Raw genomic sequence first — 22,019 nt, 5'->3', positions numbered from 1 at the left:
ATGATTCAAAAGGTAATTTGCTAGCTCATGAAAGGTCAATTCTTGCTGAGCAGCTGGATGTTTTAAATCAGTGCTAGTATACAAACACAACATCATTTTACTTTTTACCAGAGATTTTAATTAATGTGTTAGTAGGGGAACAGTTGAGTGTTTACAAAACAGTAGTTTATTTGGGGGGGGGGGAGGATATATGACTCACAAGGCTTAAAAAATCCAGTATTCAGAATCAATAGAACAGCAGAACTGACCTTCACAGCACTATAATTCTGCTTATGTAATGCTTTAATATATGCCTTTTATTATCATATAATTAAATGTGTATTTTTCTCCAGAATATTTGGCACTGAACCCAGGTCCCACTACATGAAGCAACTACTCAGCTGGCAGAGCTTTTCTTTTTGGATTCTATGCAAGCCTACACTTCCTCCATAAGTCATTAATCTGAATCCGCTCCAATGATATTTCTCAATATTCTTGTGGACTTCCCCTTCTGCTCTCCTCTACAGCATACAAGCAGTTAGGAAACATTCATGAATTTATCTGCACGCTCCTCTCATGGCAAGGGATATCATCTCCAGTTTATGCTTTCATTCTTTAGTAGTAAAGAGGTTAAGGCAAAAAATATCTATTAAATTTGCATACTTGATTAGATGCCTTAAGATCTCTCATTACTTTTTTTAGGGGGGTATGAAGGGAGGTCTTAGCACCTAAGGTACTTTACAAGCCTGTTGACACTACCTTCATAAAACAGCACAGGGAGGGATTTCTAAATCACAGTTCATCTGGTACAGACTGGCTTTTGTCTGTGAACGATCTAGTCTAAATTTCTACCATGACCCATGTGGTGTCACTGTGGTCCATGATTATTAATTTTTGCGTTCTTTTCAGTACTAAGGACCCAAAATGATGAGATGTTGTATCACAGCCCTCTGGTGGGGTATAAATTTTATGTATATGCCAGCACGTGAAAATGTTCAAGAAAGACAGAGCTGGAAAACTGACCTAGGCAGAAGAAGCCAAATTCAGCATGGTACACATGATACTGTCTGTCTGAAAACTTCAGGCAAGCTATGCTGCAGACAGTTTTGCTAGAGAAGGAACTGCCTGGTTAGCTCCAAAGAGACCAAGGGATTAAACCAGTGCAAATGCAATGTGAACAATTAGGAAGCAGTACGTGACAGCAAAGCCAGGAGAATGTCAAGGAGTCAAGGTGACACATCTCAGCATCAGAACACAGCCCCTGTGTGTTTTCGATTGCAGACAAAAGAGCTCAGTCTTTCAGTTTGCAAACAGATATTTCCCCAAGCCCTGTGCACGCAAGCTTCCAACTCAAACCCTATGTTATATTTATTTTATAACACAGTGTTTTGTGTCAGTGGTGCCATAAACATCTTTAAGGAACTCTGCAGCACGTTGGCTCCTGGTCTGTTGTGTGACAGTTGCAGACCAGAATATCAGGACCCAGCTGGGCAGACCTGTGCGGTGCCAGGAGTTGAACTCGATGATCCTTATGGGTCCCTTCCAACTCAGGATATTCTATGATTCTATGATATACAGTTGCCACCTGCAACTCATACTTCATTCATTCCCTCTCTTCCAACTTCTGCATCATGTACAACATGAAACAGTCCTTTTTATTACACAGTGCTGGTTCAGTCTCAATACAGGATCCACCCTGTACTCTTTCATACAAAATAGCCTACAATCAAATAATCTCTAATTGCCGGTATACAGAACAGAGGAAGGAAGAGTCATGGGACAGTTTAAGCTTTTCTACCCTTGAAAAAATACAACAGGAATTGGTATTGCTGTGGGGAGAAGACAAAAGTCTTTAAAATGCCCAGCTATTCATGCATTTTCATTTCTGGAGATTCTGCTTAAGATGGAATATAAATTTTATAGGTTTTATTATTATTATTATTCATAATCTATGCTCTCTTGCTTATGTCAGACATGTATTTTACACATTCTTATGTATGCCCTGTGAGCAGAAAATTCATCCTCAAATGCACATAATTAATCTCTGCAGCAATACAAAACGATCCTATTAACAGAATTGTTTTATGAACTTTAAAAGAAATTAATACACTTATGCATGTTTTAATAACTCCTCTCACTGGCCTAAAAATTAGGATTTTTTTTTCTAGGTCCTCTTTCATTGCAAATTTTGTCTTACTGCTCTGAAATTTTCAAAGATGAACTTTCCATAGAATCGTAGAATGGATTGGATTGTAAGGGACCCCAGAGATCATCTAGTGCCAATGGCCTTGCCATGGGTGGGGATGCCACCCACTAGATCAGGTTGCCCAGGACCTTGTCCAACCTGGTCTTGAATACCTCCAGGGATGGGGCATCCACAACCTCTTGTGGCAACCTGTTCCAGTGCCACACCACCTTCTAAGTGAAGAATTTCCTCCTAACCTCTAATCTAAATCTCCCCTCTTTCAGTTTAAAGTAATTCCCCCTTGTCTTCTCACTATCTGCCCAAGCAAAAAGTTGTTCTCCATATTTTTTAAGCCCCATTTAAGTATTGAAAAGCTGCAATAAGGTCACCCCAGAGCCTTCTCTTCTGTTCTGTAAGGCTGAGATACTCAACTCAACTTTCAAATCAATCATTTAAATACCATAACTAATGCCTCTACAAAAAATGGTTATAAGCACTTCATTTTCTGTAATGATTAAATGGGCAGATTACTTCTTGCTCTTTTTCCAAAACCACACAAATATTACAGTTTGCCAAAGATGATTGCATGGTATTGTAATAGGTCAGGGAGTTGCAACATTTAAGAGACATGATAAAACAGCAAGTCTTAGGGGAAATATAGACTTCATTTCTCAATGGAGCCCCATCGTTGTTCAGACTTTCTATTCAACTAGAACTGGTTAGACACAGCAGGTATAAGGCAGGTGTAAATAGTAATGCAAGGCAGAAAAAGGCAAAGGCTACCTTTTTGTTTTTCTGATTTTCACAGTAAACACTCAAAAATGTATTTACCTGTTCAATTCAACCATCCTTCACAGCAACTTTTGTTAATTATGATACATTCACACATGCCATTTCTGTAGCTACTACTTACCAATTACCAAAAACAAATGAGAGAAGAAGGAAGCATAACACTTCCAAAAAGGGGAAAAAAAAGCTAGCACCTTACCTCATGAATGAGGGCTACCAACATTTGCTGGAAATTGTGTCCCCTGCTAGCCAGAAAGCGATTAATAGGCTTGCCATCTTTGCCGATATGAACTGGAAGATCGTAACACAGCAGCATGCCAGCTTAAAGAGGGAGGGAAGGCAAAAAGAAAGCTCAATAAAAAATACTCTTGATATAGTTCAGAAGTTTTACATGTGACAACTGGGAACCCAAAGAGATGTTAAACTAAATCGAACCAACAATCTTAAAGCCTAAGTGGCATATGTAGACGTATGCAAGTTGCATAAGATGTCATTGTTTCTTAAGCAGATTCAATCTCAGATTCTGATCCAATAAATCATTGGATTAAAGTGCATATACTTCCTTAAATCTAAGAAAGTGGCACCCTACCTGCAAGGCCTGGTGTCATTCCTGGTTGTTTGTTCCTCTCATACATTTTCAGCAAGAAATTTGGAACACCTGCCACAGTCTTCCCCTGGTCTGAGCGTGTGGCTGCTCCTCTCAAGGCGGAATGATACACACCACGGGGCATGTTGGTCATCTCCTGTTTCACAAGTGATGTTGCAAACTCTTCAAATGCTGGATAAAGCACAAAGAAGGGATCATAGAGGAAAGGCAACATCAGAGACTGGTGACTGGGAAAACAAACAAACCATGGAAAACCCCAACTGATGGACATCTATACTTCAGGGCATGTATGCTTAGCTAATCCAGTAATGACATATTTAGAATAAAGCTCAAGGTCAAGGAACTGAGAACCCTTTGCAAGTCATTCTCAACCCATATTTGCTGCTACTGCAACTTCAAGCAGCTCTGAATGTGTCTTATCAGACACTTGGGCAGAGAAGAAAAATAGCCTTAACTACTCTCTGAGCTGATGATTGTTTTCTTTTACTGTTACACTAGTTACACTGGCACAGGCTTGCAGAAGAACAAATGAGAAATTTAAATCATATTTCTCAACCTAGTAATAAATTTTGTCTTCGAAAACAGATTGTTCTTAAGGAGATTTAAGAGAAGTGCAATGAAAAGAGGGTAGATGGAAGTATAATGTGTCTATGCAAACGGGATACAGACAGAGAGACCATAGCAGTAGATGTTGTTTATTAGGTTCTGCGCTCTTAAGCCATTCATTTTATAGTCTAGCTAGGAATAAAGCTTACAGAATTGAAATAAAACTACTGCTCATTTGTGAAGTCAATCTGAAGTACCTCTTAGCAGCTAAGAGCCAGCATTATACAAGCATCTTGCAAACCTGATACGTTTAGGAGTCTGTTAGTGCTTTTATTATACAACCAAGTTTTAAGGGGTTTTATAATAACCAGGCTTGAAACTTTTTCTCAAATCAGATGTAGCCCTGTGTTGACTAGAAACTTGAGAACATAGGAGACAAAACAGCATTCATTTGTCTTTCTTAGGTCCCAGAAATACCTCTCACAGCTTGAAATAAAGTAGGTTTATACTGGAGCTTCCTTAAATCTCCTACTTTCACTAAGTTACCATATTTTTTGGCAATATTATTTCCCATATCAACTTCATAATGGAGCAGTAGTCTAAATCTGATAGGTTTTTATATCATGACAGGAAAGGTACCTATATCTGTGGATTTTTTTTCTACATGTAATGCCAACATATTTCATACAAAAAAACTCACAATGCATTTAGCAAATTTCACTACAGTGATTCAAGAAGAAACTATAACTCTTTGTCCCCAGTTCTCAATGATATGTATTCTTCCAAGAAAACTAAATTTTATGACAGAAAAACACTACCCATCCACCTATACATTTATAAGAGCTTTTCTGTTTAGGGCAGTTACAGCAATAGAGAAAAAATCTGTAAGAGGCCAACTCTTCTTTCTCTGTTGTTAACTATCCACATTCACAGAGACACCCTAAGACAAGGAATACTCACTGCTGTTGCATTACTGCACTTGCTAGTCATGCCAAAGGACTGAATTGCATTAAAATCAATTCTTCGTGCAAGAGATACAACCCAAGGATTTAGGCTGCCAGATAGAAAAGCACCGAAATATCTGGGTAGATTTCATGAACATCTACATGTGCAGCAAATGACAGGAAATCTTATTTTAAAGCTTGTAATCAGTCTGAAGGAAAAAAGACGCGACTTACTTTACAGAAACAAAATTCTTCACAACTTTCCTGCAGAGATACGTCTCTGAATAACAATAATAAAGCTAGTTGCTGTTTGAATTTTACAGTTTTGTTATATGTGATTTTTTTTCACTCTCTGACTAACAGGTTTCAATTCTCAGACATTCAGGACGAAAAACTACGGAAATCAAAAATAATCTGTAACAAAGATCGTCATCAGGCTGCGCTTTAACATGACATTCCGTTATAAGAAAGCCAAAGGCCTGTACAGTCATTGTTGTTACAAATCTGCAAAACAACCTTAAGTACTGAAAATACTATACCTCCTAAAACAGAAGCTGGTGTTAGAAACAACAGTTTGATATATGAAGAACCTGGAACAAAAAGGTCCAGCTCCTTCTCCTCCTCCTCTTCATTCATGTCTGTCTCTTCCAGTGGGTCAATTTCTCCTCGTGCCTGAAAGATTAAAAAAAGAAATGTCAGCACAAAACCTCTGAATCCTCATTCATTTTCATGATTCCAAATGTCAAAAATAGCAACTAAATATGAAAAGTTCCCTATTCCATTAATTTCACTCCATTTCATTAATTTGAAGCTGAAAGAATTAAAGCTTTCCCTGTACCTAAATTAAATGCAGAGTTGGTTGATAGAAATCACATGGGTATGTAAATCCATAATACCTGTAGTAATGAAATTGATCTTGACATTCATGGACTGAAATAGTATTACTAAAATTTAATTTTCATTCTGATTCTTCCAGCATAGAGAAAAATAATGTTTTATATTGGCACTTTAATACGCACAGAGCATTTTCAATTTAAAAAGATAATTTTATATGAGTTTTGAGAATTTAAAGAACTACAACATATTCAAAATGCTTTCAATGAAAAAATATTTGTTTTCTAACACGTGTAAAGTAGCAGCACCGATAATACTGAAATACGCACTTAGCATTGCAGCAGCATTAAAAGCTTTTCCTTTCTATCTTGTGCTCTTCTACACAAAAGCATTCTTCATTTGCAAGGTTTATGCTCAACTCTTCTCATTGATTTATATAAAGAAAGTATGGCTTTTAATTTTAAAGCTGCTTGTTTTGGCCTTTTCATAATAGGCAGTTACAACTCCCAAACAGAGCCAATCATATCATAAGGCAGGAAATAAAATCTTACAGAAATATTTACTACATCATAAAGTACCAATGTAGTACCAATTATTGCCCAATCTACCTTACAAGGTTATTCTAAAAAGGAAGAAAATAATTCACATAGATGACCTTACATGTTCTTCTCCTTCTACTATTTCATTTTGTAAGGTTATTGAGTCACCTGATCAGACTGAAGTTTCAGATTTTAGCAGCCCTCTACATACTTAAGAAATTGTCCAATAAATAACTTCAATTCCTTTCTGGCTGCCTCTATCAACAAAAAAGTAAAATATCATGCTTTAAAAGTTCAAAACAAAAAAAGAAAAAGTTTTCAGCTTAGTTCCAAAGAAAGAAATCTCAAAACGACTTGCCCATTTCAGGAATAAGAGAGTACTAAGCACATATACTAATACTGTTCCATCTATTGCAGTCATAAAAGAGCTCCTTAGTGTCAAGGCTCTATTGCATGTATTATCAGAAGACCATAAAATGCAAATCAGGTGCCCAACAAATAACAAATAAACAAATAACCTGCTTAACTACTTAACTACTGAAAGAAGAAAAACTATCTTCTGACTGCTGAGCCCCTGCTTAGCCTCCACTTGTGGCTTTCTTCTCTCATAAACCTTAGTTATGCTAATCATATGCAATACCATCCCATTTCATTAGCAGGAGCTCATCGTCCTTCTATGAAGTTCCCAGGGTTGTCTCATACAGATGACACGTCCTTCTAAGAAAATACAACTCATGTAAGCTGGAAGTGACATGTCTTCTGTGCTAAACATACAACATTGCTACCTGTTCAGGAAGGTGAAGAATTGTGTGTTCTTCAGAGCCAAACGACGAGAGCGCTTTGTAAGCTGAAACTGCTACAATAGCATCCTAGAAAATTAGCAGAAAGAAAAAGACAATCACAAGCATAGCATATGGCATTGCTATATACTGGAAACCACAGACTAAAAGCCTAACCACTGAACACTGAAAAAGAATAACTGTCTTTTTTTTTGTTTTTGTTTAGACAGCAATGCTTTCCTGAGAAACTCTCCAAATTTCTTGCTTACTTTTATATACAAATGCCAACTAAAGACGAATTATATAGGCCCTGATAACATTCCAATTGCTATACTCCATTACCGTATTAAGTGTAAGTAAGTGGAAAAATAAACTACATTTAAAATAAATTTCTTTGGTTCTACTAGCCTTACAGCTACAATGGCTCAGCACTCCCACTGTTGCAATACCCCACCAAAGAAATCAGGTGTACACACCTGTGTAGTTGGTCTGTGCTGACCTATACATGTTGTACTTACCTAGTTAGTTTAAAGCCCTGTTTTTGGAATTTTCCAAATTGAGTTAGTTATCACAGCTTCAGCTTAACCAAGAGCTTTACCTTGTCAATGCTGAAGTCTACCAGGAGAATCAAACTACTTTGGTGTTGCAATTTTTACTGGGAGTTGTATATCTCAGGACCACCAGTTACCTACCACTTTTCATGTGCATCAAACTGCTTCAAAAACAGTGTTGAACAGTGGATGACAAGAAGAAAATAAGATTGCTGGCACTGATAACCTTTTCTTGACAGAAACATATAAAACTTAATATTCAGTTATTAATATTTTCAGTTGTTACCTACCTTGTTTTGTGTGTTTTTCCAAAGGAAGCTTATAACTTGAGCTTTGAATTTCTATAAAAGCAAACAACACATGAACTCAGATTTTCTTTAAGCAAATAAGCAGTTGAAATAAAGGCAAGTTACCTTACACAATCTGCTGCTTCAACATGTACTGAACTAGGAAAGTGGAAGGGGCACAGGTCTGAACTATAAACACACTCACATGTCCTTACATTCTGGGAAGGGGGAAACATCTGATCAACCTTACAATGGAATTTCTCGCCTAGCTCCTCAGATTCATTAATGCAAGCTAAAATCATGAAACTCTATGGAAATGAATTGGGCCAGGGGTGCAATTTTAAAGACAGTCAAAAATAAGCAGGCACTTATAAAACTCATATACAAAGATACATGAAAAGAAAAAATATCACCTAAGTCCATACATACCTCATATTCATTTGTATTCACTGTTAATGAGGGAACCAGAGCGAACAATTCATTCAGTGCTTTTAAAATAAGGGGTCTTGTATCACAACTCAGCTTTGGTGACAGAGCATTCCACGTAGAACGAATGCAAACAACCTGAAGGGAAAGTTGGAGGCATCATTAATAACAGCAATCCCAACCTGCATGGCACAACATTTGCTTCCAGCACTTGCTTTCTTTCTTCCTACTCAGGAATATGAATTAATATAGGTTGCATTAAAAACAAACAAACAAACAAACAAAAAGCAGCTCCAAGCATGTTAAAAATACATTTGTATTAACCATCTCATAATGTATTCACTGATGTCATGCAATAATATTAGATGAAACCTCATCAGATAAAGCAGCTATCCAATAGGAATAAATAGAGTACTGCAGCAGTACAAATAAAGCTACAGATGCATAATCTATCTTCATATAACACAACCACTCTACTTGACTTTAGTTAGCTTATGAGCAGGCTGTCTCTGGAGTTCAACAGGATGGAGGCAGAGGAAGCTATGCTTCTCGGGAGCCCTCCAAAACAAAACGTCCTTAGTGTTTAAACACAACCAAATCCCAATGAATTTGTGGAACAGAAAGGAGGAATGTAAAGCTGCAGGAATCCAGAAGGCATTGAAAAGAAGTCAAACTAAAATAAACACTAATACCATAACTTCATGAGCCCTAAACTAAGCAGTTCATTTCTTGAACAATTGACACTAAAGGAAAAATGAACCACACACATGAAAAAAAATCATTCTGTGAGGGAGACAAACAGTAACGTCATGCTTTTAACTGTTAACTTAGAAATACTGTGAAACTGGTTGAAAATCATGGAATTTATTTTTATTCTATTAATTTATTAATTTGGGGTCTTCTAATTTGCATTCCAAGTCCTCAGCAGACAGTAGCTAGGCTTACCCTTTTAAATCTCCCCTTGCAGTCCTATTAGGGGCCACAAAGTTACTTTGCATTAAATAGAAGCTGATAGATAGAAGCCCCTCAGATATGTTTTTGCAATCCCGAGATATTAGTTCATTAAAATAAAAATCAACCACACCAAAATTTGGGAAATGCAGCTAAAACCAGGAGCATCTGCAGGCATCCACCCTACAAAGAATCCAGCATAAACTGGAAATTCATGCTCTTGTAGTTTTTCCCATTCAGAATGCCACTAGGGCTATAGGACAAATGCACCCTGGAAAGCAAAGTAACTTGTCATTACAGATAATGAAATCCAATACTCAGAGCACCTTGCAAGGTGTGGTTTTGAGGCTGATATTTTTTCAGCTTAGAAAGCATGGATGAAAAAATAAATCAATTCCTCTAACAAAAAGGTAACACCACATTGAAAGAATTCTACCTTGCTCTTTAATACCTGTAGGGAAAGCTAAGTAATTAAGTTTCAAAACTTAACAGTCCTGGGGGTTAGGTGGCAAAAAAAGACCATCAGAAAAGAATTCTCATTCCCGTCCAAGTTGAAGTGGAAAGTGTTACAGCTATGCTAAGCTAAAACTATGGTAAGTCTTATGGATCTGCTCAACAGATATATAAATATGTATATATCTTTATTATATACTCTAATAGCCAAAATTTATGTAAGATTCAGTTCCCTTTGAAGAACTTCTTCCCCATTCACATTCAACACTTGATATGCAATGGCAAATCTCTCGACTTTTTCGCCCCAGCCAACTCCGACTTTCATGGCTCACAAGTGCATTATAAATTACATTTTCATCAACCCTTGTATTACAGTGTTGTTTCACAGAAAAAAAAAATGGTTCTATTTATCAAGTCAATAGATAATTCATTCCTATGCAAGATACTCAGAAGAATATTCTGGAAACATGCTTCATTTTCCAGGCCTCAATACAAACAGGCATTCTATTTTCAGCATAGCTCTAAATACATGAACAGTCTTACTAAATATGAGATCACTTTTTGTGCTTAAGTTCATGATTTTTCTTATGTACTTCACCAAACTATCTGTAATTCAAAGTCATGAGTCTATATAATGGTTAGCAACCACTCATTAAGGCATTCAAGATGCTATGCCTAGAAATTCAGAAATTCACACATTATTAGTATGAAATTTTACAGTAGAGAGAGATTAAGCTTTTGAATCATAAGAAAGGATTAGGAAGCAGGCATTAGAATTTTATTTTCTTAGAGACCTTGGAAGAATGAAACGGCTTTGATTACTCCTAACTGTAAAAAGGAATACTGACAGAAAAGATGCACAGTTGTACTACATTCCTGCATGTAGTTCGTACTGGGTAACAGTTTGTCTTAAATATTTACAAGTTATTTCATTATTTGTTTCCTGATTCCTCATTGCCTTAAGACCTAATTAATAGACAACTACTGGATTGCTGACGCATAAGATCATGCAAGTCACCTTCTTTGTGTGTTCATGTGTTTCTTGTATTCAGCTTTGAGAGCTTAAATCAGACCCTAAGACCTCGCATGAAAAGGTCTGCTTTCACTCTCCAGCTAGAGCACAATGATTCCATAAACTGGTTTCACAAGCTGGTGCAGAGATACTGAGCAAATAAGGGATGTCATCCAGAAGGACCTTGACAGGCTTGAGAGGTGGGTCTATACATACCTCATGAAGCTCAGCAAGGGCAAGTGCTAGGTCCTGCACCCCAAGGTATTAGTTCATTAAAATAAAAATCAACCACCTGCACCTGGGTCAAGGCAATCTCAAGCACAAATACAGGCGGGGCAGATTAGAGAGTCTTTAGTCTGAGAGTGGTAAGGCACTGGCACAGGTTACGCAGAGAAGCTGTGAATGCCCCATCCCTGGAGGTGTTCAAGGCCAGGTTGGATGGGGCCTTGGGCAACCTGGTCTGGTGGGAGGTGTCCCTGCCCATGGCAGGGGGGGTGGAATTAGATGATCTTTAAGGTCCCTTCCAACCCAAGCCATTCTGTGATTCTGTGATGATATTGTATGTGGCTGTCCCACATCCACTTCTCCTGATATAAGTTTTACCAGAAGTAGGTTTTTTTTTGTTTGTTTTTAAGCCATTCATCTATAACTCTTTATTAGGTAAATTTATCTGTAGGACTAATGTACACTTGATATGAAAAAAGAACCAGTCAATTCATCAACGAGCCTGTTTCTGAGCATTGACAGAGGAGGATGTTGCAGTATCTGGTAGCACTGAGAACATTCAGGTTGAGGTGTTCAGAATGTTTCTATGTGTTAGAAGAGTTGCTGCCATCAGTGATGTCTTCAGTATTCATCCTATCTTCCATAAAGCTGAAAGACTAAGTCTTTACTACTACTTAGCTATTCAACACAACTTATTCAATTTACTCCATATAGTGAAGAAAATAATGAGTATCTATGCACACTGCTACTGTAATTACAGCACAGCAGTAACACATGATTGGCTCTACTTAGCTTTTCCTGGATATAAAAATAAGCTTTACCTGGTTCATTTTTGTCTTTCAGGATCTGTATGATGGTTCAATGAGTAGTCAATACAATATAATGTTTGGCACTTCTAGGCACTAGAAAATGAGTATAAGATATTCAGCCAGTCGCGTAGTTCTAGCTGAAGTCCAAAAGGTCACAAAGAGAAGTGCTTGTATTCCATAGGAAAACAGACACTATTATGGGTACAAAAAGTTGACCATTTTTCCTTGCAAGATTTTTCCAGTTGCCAATGTTTTCTCTCTGTAAGGAGCAATATATTCTAGCGAAAACTTCAATAATTTCCCAGCAGCATTTGATCAAATCCCACACTGCTCCCTGTGGAGAATTTCACTTTTCAGATGTTGTCACTTTGTCTAAAATAATACTGTCAGAGTAGTTATCTGTTGCTACTATTTATCTTTCAGATTTCAGACAACAACAATGGAGCAAAAAGCCACAAAGCAAAAACCAAACAAAACCAAAATAAAAACACGAACACCCAAACCCATAACAATGCAGGGCATAGAATCAAAGTCTAAAAGAAAAAAAAAAGTATATACTGAGCCTTTTAAAGGGGAAACATACCCGAACTGCAAATTAAAACTTTTCCTTAAACAATCACTGCAACTGTTACAAAATTTTTTTCCAGATCTATGAAATTAAAACAAAACAACGGAAGACTCAGAGACAAATACAAATCCACCTATATAATGAAATTAAATGAAGAGATGTTTATTAACATATTCCATAAAAGCATTGAAAAAGACAGTTTTAGCATTACTCCGCATTGAGAAAAACAACATGCTCAATATCATAGCTAATTGCTGAATTAAGCAGTCATTTCACTGCCTGCAAAGAACACTTTAGAGAACAGTTTCAAAAACTGGAGATGCCTTTTGAGTTGAATCAATTTATGAATTGAAAACCCATGGGAATATTTCTATGGTAACGAACACTGAAGGCTAGAAACAATTAATCTGATTACATTGCGAGTGAAAACGATGCCTCCCCTTCCCATCTCTTGAAACACATTATTTGCAAGAATAAGAAATATCTCTTCAGTACCCAGAAGAATAGACATGTCTATTAACACAGTAAGTTCTTACTAAACTTATATGGAATTAAACTTACTAAACTTATCTTGAATTTTTAACTTGGTAATGAGCTGGTTGTCTGGAAACAGAAAATATACCTTGAATTAGAAACACAAATAAATTTGTATACTAGTGGAGTCTGATTAAAGGAGGACTACTAAATGATAAGCTAACCAAGACAGTTTCATTTAATTCTCTCCTAGAGTATCACACACATTATTTGCTTTCAGATAACAGGTAAGACCATTAAAAAGGCAATCTTTCTAACCGAAGTTATATGACAACCATATAACTTTGGAGCTCTCAGTACTTCTGGTACAAATATAAAACCGAATGCACTGTGTTTTCTTGTTCTATTTAAGTTTTACTTTAAAATGGCAAGCTTACTTCTGGACAACCTACTAAACAGAAACGTATTTGCTAGAAGGGAAAAAAATAAAAGCTAAGATTTCCTGATGTCAAAGAGATAAAATGCACTCCTACTTCATGTGACCTACTGCTCTAAAAGTAGCAGATAAATAGCAATAGAAATAATGAGAAGCAAGTTACAAGGAGCAAGTTACCTCTCCTGTTGGGTGGATTGTGGACCACAACACTTGTGTAGGAGCAGTTCTCAAGGTTGTGGTTGACACAGCTGATCACTCCATGTGACCACTAGCATGCATAGTGGGACAATTATCATCTTACAGCCTATAAATTTTCTATCCTGAGGTAGCATCATATAAGAAGAGGGCTTTTCTCCTTTATTTTTTTGCAGTCAAGACATTTATTCTGCTCAAAACTTATGGCGTTTTGAAAAACTGACCAAAGCAGCATTGCTTTCTAACCTAGAAAACACAGTTGTGAATAGCCCTTATTTAACAGCTTTCTAAACAACTCCATCACCTCTTAGCAACCTTGAGATCACTTACTAGCATATGCAGAAAAGAAAAACGGTACCCCAGTACAATTGTAGTTCTTATTAAAACTGATCTGGTAGGTTCAACAGAAAGACAAACCAGATTCCTCAGTCTGTCATTGTCTCCACATGATCCCCAGGTGGCTATTCCTCAATTATTTGTCTTCCTCTCTTGCTTTTCTGTAAAATCTTTTGAATCTGAATATCCAAATAATAAATATGATGGTACACATGTCAACATACTTTATTCACCATTTATTGCAGAGCAACCCCACATCTTTCACAATGATTGCCTGAAATCCTCCATCTCGTCTCAACTACAACTAGGACAAAACTTACCTGAATCTTTCCAGAACATGTAATTGCAGCAAAAGCCACCAGACACAACCTCTGCTATTAAGCGTTATACCTAACAGCCAACTAGAGAAATACCTGCAACTTGCAAAAGTAAACGTCATACCATTGCTTTACATAACTGCAACCTACTATGTTAACAAAAAACAGACCCCTGCTGCCTTCTGAAATTTAAAGACAAATACAATACAGGAGTAAATCAGAGTAAATAAACCCATCTTTCTTTCAAACGTATTTTGCCCAATACTCCAACATTCCTCCAAAACGGGAGGTTCAGGCTGGATGTTAGGAACAGGTTCTTCACTGCGAGAGTGGTCGGGCACCAGAACAGGCTCCCTGGGAAGCAGTCACAGCAGCAAGCCTGCTGAAGTTGAAGAAGCGTTTGGACAGCACTCTCAGACATAGGGTCTGATCTTTGTGGGTCCCATACAACTGAAGATATTCTATCAGCTGATATGATGGTGCTGCAGAGGCAGAAGTCCTTCTATTAATTCTGAGCATTAACAGCAGAACCACACCTCAGCATCATTTCCACAAAAAAAGGCTGCCTGTGATCATTCTATCCATTCTGTCTGCATTTAAATGTGAAATGCTTACAATGAAGTTTCAGCTACAAAATGGGAATTTTTGTGGACTACACAGTTTTCCAGTTTCTGCTAAGCATTTAGATCACAGTTTTCCTTAATTTATTTTGTGCCTGCGATGAATAGATGAAGACCAAACAGGAGATGTAAAATACAACTTAAAAGCCATTGTTAGTGTTTTAAATTGCACAGTTTAAGATAACATTTAGTTTTTAATATACTTATTGTGTATATATATATTTATATATATTTATTGTCATATTATGTGTTCTGAAGAAAATCAAATTTTCCTAAGCTTAGAAAAAGTAGTAACTTCTTCACCTAAAATACACGAATGATTTCAGTCTTCCTGAAGCTACTCATTGTCCAGAAAGCTATTGCTATATTCCATTTCTTACAAAGACTGCAAGAGTACTCGCTATTCTGTTGCTGAAACCAGAAGATGATGTTAGAATTTTGATAATAAAAATCAAATGAATTAACAAACTATATACAGCAGAAAAGCTTGGGACAGCAAAAATAAGTAGAAAGACAGAAGAAAATGTGCTAACACTGGCTACACTACATTGGTATGCCACAGAAAATGCCAGATCACTGTAGCAAATGTTTCCAAGATTAAGATGTTGGGGTTTGGCAGGTGCAGACAGAGGAACTGTTCATAATTATATAATATAATACAATCATAGGAAGAAGAATCATGTTTACACTGCGAACATACCTTTGATACTTCCAGCTTTCAAAAACCAGAAATCGCACCAGCAATGAACACACATTGAAACAAATTTTGGTAGCTGACTTGAAAGTAAAGCTGGTAATGTTATTTTTATTCAGTAAGTTCAGATGGATAAAAAGAAGCGGAGGCGCTTTTAGCAGCAGCAACAGGCAATCAGAAAATCAAATGTATCCTTACTATTGCAAATATTCTGACTCTAAGTGTTCAGCAGACCAGCCGGACTCAGCACACACCAATAAGGTTTCTAGGCAAGTTGTTTTACTTGTTCATGCATTGTTATGAAAAACTCCTACCTATACAGAGAGCTTATTCTGGCACAAAGCGGAGACCCTGGCATGTGCCTTCAACATCTATTCTGCACAGGTAAGACACTGCTGGTTAAAGAGTTCAAATATAAATTAGGTTGTTAACTATGGACAAGGCCAGTGATACAAAGTAAGGAAGATGAGAGTGAGCCATGAATCAGACCTGGTAAAGAGACAGAAACTTTGAGTCCAAGAAGAATGTAACGGTTTTATGATAATATCTCAGTACAAATTCATGTTTTTAAGAATACAGTTATTAAGTGTATGCTGTTTAAACAACATCCGGCTTTGTAATTCCTTCTAAATGTCAAACTCAGTCAACCTAATTTGTTTTCACGTAAGTTTTCAGTTCATTATATTGCTCTGCTGTTTGCTTTCTGATCAATAAAACAAATAAATGTCGATTGAGGAAGTAAACAACAAGAAACCACTTCCACAAAAAGGCTGGAAAGGGGCTTAAAATACTATGCTTAGCATTTTCATTCTTGAATGTTTCTTGGCTTCCATACAGTACTTGACACATGAAACCAATTAGAAGCCAGGATAGATGGCCTCATAGCAGATACACCGACTTCTGTTGAAATCACATTAGAAAAAAATAAAAATAAAATTTGCCCAGAAACAGGAAATGTGGTCTGGCAAGAACTGTGTGTATTTTACATTTTTGATGCGCACGACACTGTGTACTACTCATTAAAAACCTTTAGTTAGACACACAAATAAAATAAAAAAGGGGCTTCGCCCTCCTTGTAAGTCATGCAAAAACAAAGCTAATACTCCCAATGCTATTCGTGCGGTGTTACTTTGCATAAAGCCTTTACATTTACACCAAATAATTACTGCAGTCAATGAACTGGAAAACTATTCTTCCACAACATTTGACCAAAAAAATCAATGTTACAGCAAGTTTTTACTACAGCATTACTTTTACAAAGAAGCCTTTCTGAGACTCTTAGAACCCTGCTTTGACAAGTCACTGAACATATACAGTTCCCTCATCAACTACGTCAACACTAAACATAGGAAAATGTAGCTTGTTATACCAGTGCAGAAGTTGACTAAAAATTAGGTGCTCACTAAAATCCTGTGCCTAAGCAGCTACACACTGAAAAGCTCAAAGAGATCAAATCCCTTTCACATGGTTATCTATTGAGACAGTGGCAGAAAGTGAGAAAGTACCGAAACAAAACCCTCTGACTACGACCTGTCAGGTTTCTGCTCTGCAGACTGGAATCTAAATACTAAATAAAAGATACACTGCATTACTTACCCCCAAATGGTTACCCAGTTTACCAAAACACAAGGGAATATACTCTATTAAAGTTTCAGTATCCCAACAATGACAGGTCTAGTCTCTCAAAGCATTACATTGTCATGAAGTTAGGGAAACAAAGCAGGCTCAAGATGGCCTGTAAGAATTAGGAAAGGAAAATGTTCAATGTCCATAAAGTGATTGTTCCCTTTCTTCTACTCTGAGTACCATGAGTGGTCTCAGACTTCCCACTTCTCACCAGTAGTCCAGTACTTCTGTTCTCAAAGGATGTTTTTTTATAGGAAGTGATAGTCTATTTGTTATAGACTTAGGTCCTGGTTCTTTGCGAAAAACAAAGTCTAAACATAACCCAGCTTGGGAAAACACCACCGATACTGAGGCCAGCATTCAAAGAATGTCTATGAGCTTAAGGAAAGCCAAAGTGCATACCAAAAACAAATACATTAATTACCCTGAACAAGTTGGTTCTCTGTACCCATTGCTTGAAGCTATTTAACTATATTAAATATTAATGTCTATGGACTACTAACCACTTTCTGTGTTGTTCTTGAACTGTTGACATGATTACACACGTATAATGTGCTAATGGCTGGCATCTTTTACTGGATCAGCTTAAATGCGGTAAACACTGCACTAACAGTCAGGAAGCGGATAAACTTAAAATTGCTGTTTGGCAGTGAACGGGTAATCACATATTCCTGCAGGCTATCATTAGTCCACTAACTCAGACAGCCTGCACAGTCTACAGTGTGTCCAGAGGATGATTCTAAGCACGTCTGCATCGCCATGTCTGGGATGTCACTGCAAACAAGGGGTCTTGGATCCTAACTGTGGGATTCACAGAACCACAGGACAATTTGGGTTGGAAAGGAGGTTTCTAGTCCAATCTCCTGCTTGAAGCAGGGTTACTATGAGATCAGGCCCAGTTGCTCAGGGTTTTATCCAAATGCAACTGAAAAACCTCCAAGAACAGAGACAGCAACATGTTCCAATGCTCATCTGTCCTTATCATTGCTAACGAATGCATTACATTAAAACAGGAGCCTCCCCATTACAAGTGATTCCATTCCCTACCAGGTAAACTATGTGAATAAGAGTCAGAAGGGTAGTCCAGGAAGAAGATAAGACAAACGAGATGATTTACATACTTTTCAGCCAATCAGAATTATGTGCCAGGTAGCTGTTCCTTTCATATCTGAAGGAAAAAATGCATGAAAGGGTGTTTTTGACACAAACTGTGATGCTGACTTCAATTCTAACCCAAGCACTGAGGGCTGACCTGCTGCAGTGAAAAATCACAGTACAGTCTCTCAGGAACAGTTAACTAATGCTGGAAGAAAGAAATTCTATTCACTAGAAGAAAAAATCTGTGAGAATTGAATGCGCTCAAAAAATAAAGTCTACTAGAGGAAAAAAAAAATGTCCGCAAGCAAAACATGAAACACAGTGACAAGGCAATTTAACCTTACCTCAGCCTCACAAAGTGCCTGAAGACCCTGTAATACTATAGCAGCAGGTGAAGCTTGATCGGGTTTTGTGCAGTCATTTAATACCTGGGAAATAGCAGCCAACATGTCTGCTCCATGCTGGTATGGCCTAAAGGGAAAAAAAAAAAAAAAAAAAAAAAACCATGAAGATAATAGGGCGGTATTCATGCATACACACAAATTCTACTGGATATACAAAAATACATTAAGTATGGGTTCTGTACAAGTAACTACTAACACAGACTAAAACTGAGAGGAAAAAAATACAAGGGAGGAAGTGGTAGAGAGCTCTAAAGGTCAGACAGAAGTAAATAAGCAAGCATCAAGTTTGAAATAAAAATAAATAAATAAATAAATCATCAAATAGTTAAGTTATAGAACTCTTTTTCCAAGGATGTATTTGAAAATATTATACCATCAAGAAGTTGCCAAGAAAAAAAAATCTGCTGTGTGCTATTAAAGACACTACCCTCTGCTTATTTCTTGTAGTCCTCTATAGGCACTCACTGCTGTGTGTCGTTGCAGATTCTGGCAAAAAAAGACTTTGTTTGGCCTGATAAATCATCCTTACATCAGCTAGGAACTTTCTTTTCAAATACATTTTTGCTTCAGCTATTTCTTTGGTCTCTCTCCTTCAATGACTTCATGGGCTACCTGTTTGTTTCCAGTCCTTTAGTATCCATTCAGCCTCTCAGGGTAAAACAAAACAAAACAAACACCAAAAAAAACAACAAACGAAAAACCTTCAACTACTGACTCGGTAGATCCTCTCACTGATTCTGTAAGAACTTTGGGTAAATAGCATCTGCTGAGGTGATTTATATGCATAGAACATTCAGGCCTTCTCTAATTGCTCGCACTTTCTTCCAAGAAATTTCTAACTGCATTATGAACAGTGCTTTATACCTGAACGTTAATTACAGTATTTACTTGTCAAAGAAAACACTCCAGCTGCATTTAAATTCCTCTCTCGATGTTCACTTTTCTTTCGGATTTTTTTTTTAGTATTTTTTGAAAAATGCTGTTTGATAAAATTAAATATTAAAACTCCATCTTTATTTTGACTCACTCCAGCTTTCTGTTAGTAACTGACCTTTGAGAAAGAAAGAGAAAAATAGAACCCAAAAGATAGGTGACAAACAAAAAGGATGTTGTAATGCACACAAAACCAGAAGTAATTGATAATGTGTTTAAAAATAATCTTTACAGAAACCGTAAATTATTACTTAGTACTAATATTCATGGATTGTGACAACTGGAAAGGATCAACATACCATCCAGACAGATTTGTTAAACTGTGTTCTGCAGCCAGTATTATTAGATCTAAATAAAGACCACCGATTTGCATGTGACAAAAAATTACTTTTCAGAAAAGCACCCAGTCTTTCTTTGAATAGATCAAAAGTCTTAGCTGTTTCTTCCAATAATTCATTACTCTTTTTATAATTTGCAGTTGGCATGCTTCAATTTTCTGTTCTGGATCAGTATGGGACACTTGTTTTGTTTCACGATGACATCTGTTTAACGTTAATTTTAAAATTATTTATATGTACTTTCAATTACTTATTATAAAATCCAAAACTTATTAGCTGCTGTGATTTTCAATGTCAGAATCAGTATCTCACCCAACTAGAAAAATATTATCCATAATTAATATAACAAACTAGCTAGAATTAATTAGGCACCTTCTCTAAAAAAAACTTGTTTTTCCTTTCAAAGACAGATAACAAAGATTAATAACTGATTCTTCTACTTACCTCTGCCTACAGATATCTCTTATGCAGGCAGCTTTAGCAATCAGCTTTTCCCACTGAGCATCTTTGTCAACAGCCAAAGAGGGCACATCTGATGTTGCCAAGAACTTCTGTAATTCTGGGTAAATTCGATCCTAGAAGAAATTTAATTTTAAAATCATTATCACACCTTCTAAACTTGATGACAAGATTTTTGATTGGTAGCACTTCTGCATGACTTTTAATTCCTTTTAATTATTGCATATCATAATTTGCTTTTCTTCACCATTGAAGTCTAATGCTGCCGTGAGATCTGACTGGCCTTTACAGACCAAATCTCTATTGCTACTTCATACACAGGCAAGCAAGCTATTGCCTTTTTATTAAGGTCTTGTTCTAACTGCATGCTATGTAAAACAGAAAGCTGTTCCTCAAGGACAAAAAAAAAAATCCATTCTGAGACCCACTGAAATGAAAAGCAGATTTCCTGAAAGATATACTATTGAAATTCTTCACTGAAACATAATCAATAAAGGCACCACTTCCACCACTTACTTTATAGTGCTGATAATGACACATTAGTGTAAGCTATGCTTCAGAATGAATTCCCTTCCCTGGTTAGAGGAACGAAATTTACAATTTACAGTTACACGTATCTTAGTAACGTTACAAGAATTTTCCAACCTGTCTTTCCCATAAGGAGGTCATCATCCGCAAAGTAACAGCTCTAAGCTTCGGTGTGCTACCCAGCATGTGTATGGTACGTAGAATCTGAGCCACACAAACCTGAAAGATATTATTTTTAACCAAAGGTCACTGTTATTTTTTATGTCCAAGAACAAGGACAAATTTACAAATTCTTAGAACCAAGTATCAAACTTAGATAACAGTCCAACCACAGTGTCAGAAAGAAGCTGGAAGTTGTTTTCCAGAGGGAAAAAAAAAAAAAAAAAAAAAAAAACTCAGTGTGCAGTGAATCCAAGAGCACCTTTTTAAAAATAATAATGATATACTACAGACAGTAAAACATAGCACACATTTCACCCTTTAACACAAATATCATATCCCATCCAAAATATTAGAAAGTTAGGCTGAAGCTTACAAATCAATTATTTTAACCAAACTGAGGATTTCTCAGTCTAAATCACTCATTCTTTTGTAAATAAATGACTGCTTATTGATACAGTTCTTATTTTCCTAACAATTTTTCATTCTGACCTTGTGTACACCCAGTGCAGGCAAGGTATACAATATATCCCTGTAAAGTGCAGGCTCCAGAGGTCTTCCCAATTTAAATATCAGAACTGGGATCAGATTTGGGACCTAAAATAAAACAAAAGCCAGAAAACAACATCAAACCTAGGTTTTTGATATGGTGTCTTACATACACAACATAAATTTTGTGAGAACAGTGTAGAAACTCCTACCTTTTTGCATTACTTTTTCTACCAATAGAAAAAAGAAAGTTTCAAAGTTTGTAATTTTATTGGTCTTTCAACTTGTTTCTTTTTAATATGTTATCATCTTGGAAGCACCTTGTTACGCATGTTCAGCTATAACTACTGAAGTAGGCTAGAATACTAACAATTGTCCCACTGTGGCAAGAAAATCAGGTAAAAATGAATGCAATTATGAATTCGGTAT

General features: G+C 36.7%; 1 protein-coding gene across 3 annotated transcripts in view; it reads right to left on the bottom strand.

Annotated features, from left to right (window-relative positions):
* FOCAD (focadhesin) overlaps nt 1-22,019 on the bottom strand; it is a 114,993-nt gene that overhangs the window by 41,940 nt on the left and 51,034 nt on the right. For all 3 annotated transcript variants that reach the window (XM_040540119.1, XM_040540120.1, XM_040540118.1), the window contains exons 13-22: nt 21,594-21,698; nt 21,060-21,161; nt 20,400-20,530; nt 18,625-18,751; nt 8,470-8,604; nt 8,044-8,094; nt 7,209-7,292; nt 5,590-5,722; nt 3,543-3,731; nt 3,153-3,274 (exon numbers count right to left, since the gene is read on the bottom strand). In XM_040540119.1, the coding sequence (XP_040396053.1) occupies nt 3,153-3,274; nt 3,543-3,731; nt 5,590-5,722; nt 7,209-7,292; nt 8,044-8,094; nt 8,470-8,604; nt 18,625-18,751; nt 20,400-20,530; nt 21,060-21,161; nt 21,594-21,698 (1,179 nt within the window). The remainder of the gene's footprint in view (nt 1-3,152; nt 3,275-3,542; nt 3,732-5,589; nt 5,723-7,208; nt 7,293-8,043; nt 8,095-8,469; nt 8,605-18,624; nt 18,752-20,399; nt 20,531-21,059; nt 21,162-21,593; nt 21,699-22,019) is intronic.

Source organism: Cygnus olor, chromosome Z, assembly GCF_009769625.2.
Source record: "Cygnus olor isolate bCygOlo1 chromosome Z, bCygOlo1.pri.v2, whole genome shotgun sequence".
In the NCBI taxonomy this organism is placed as follows: Eukaryota; Metazoa; Chordata; class Aves; order Anseriformes; family Anatidae; genus Cygnus; species Cygnus olor.
This window is presented reverse-complemented; position numbering and strand designations above follow the sequence as displayed.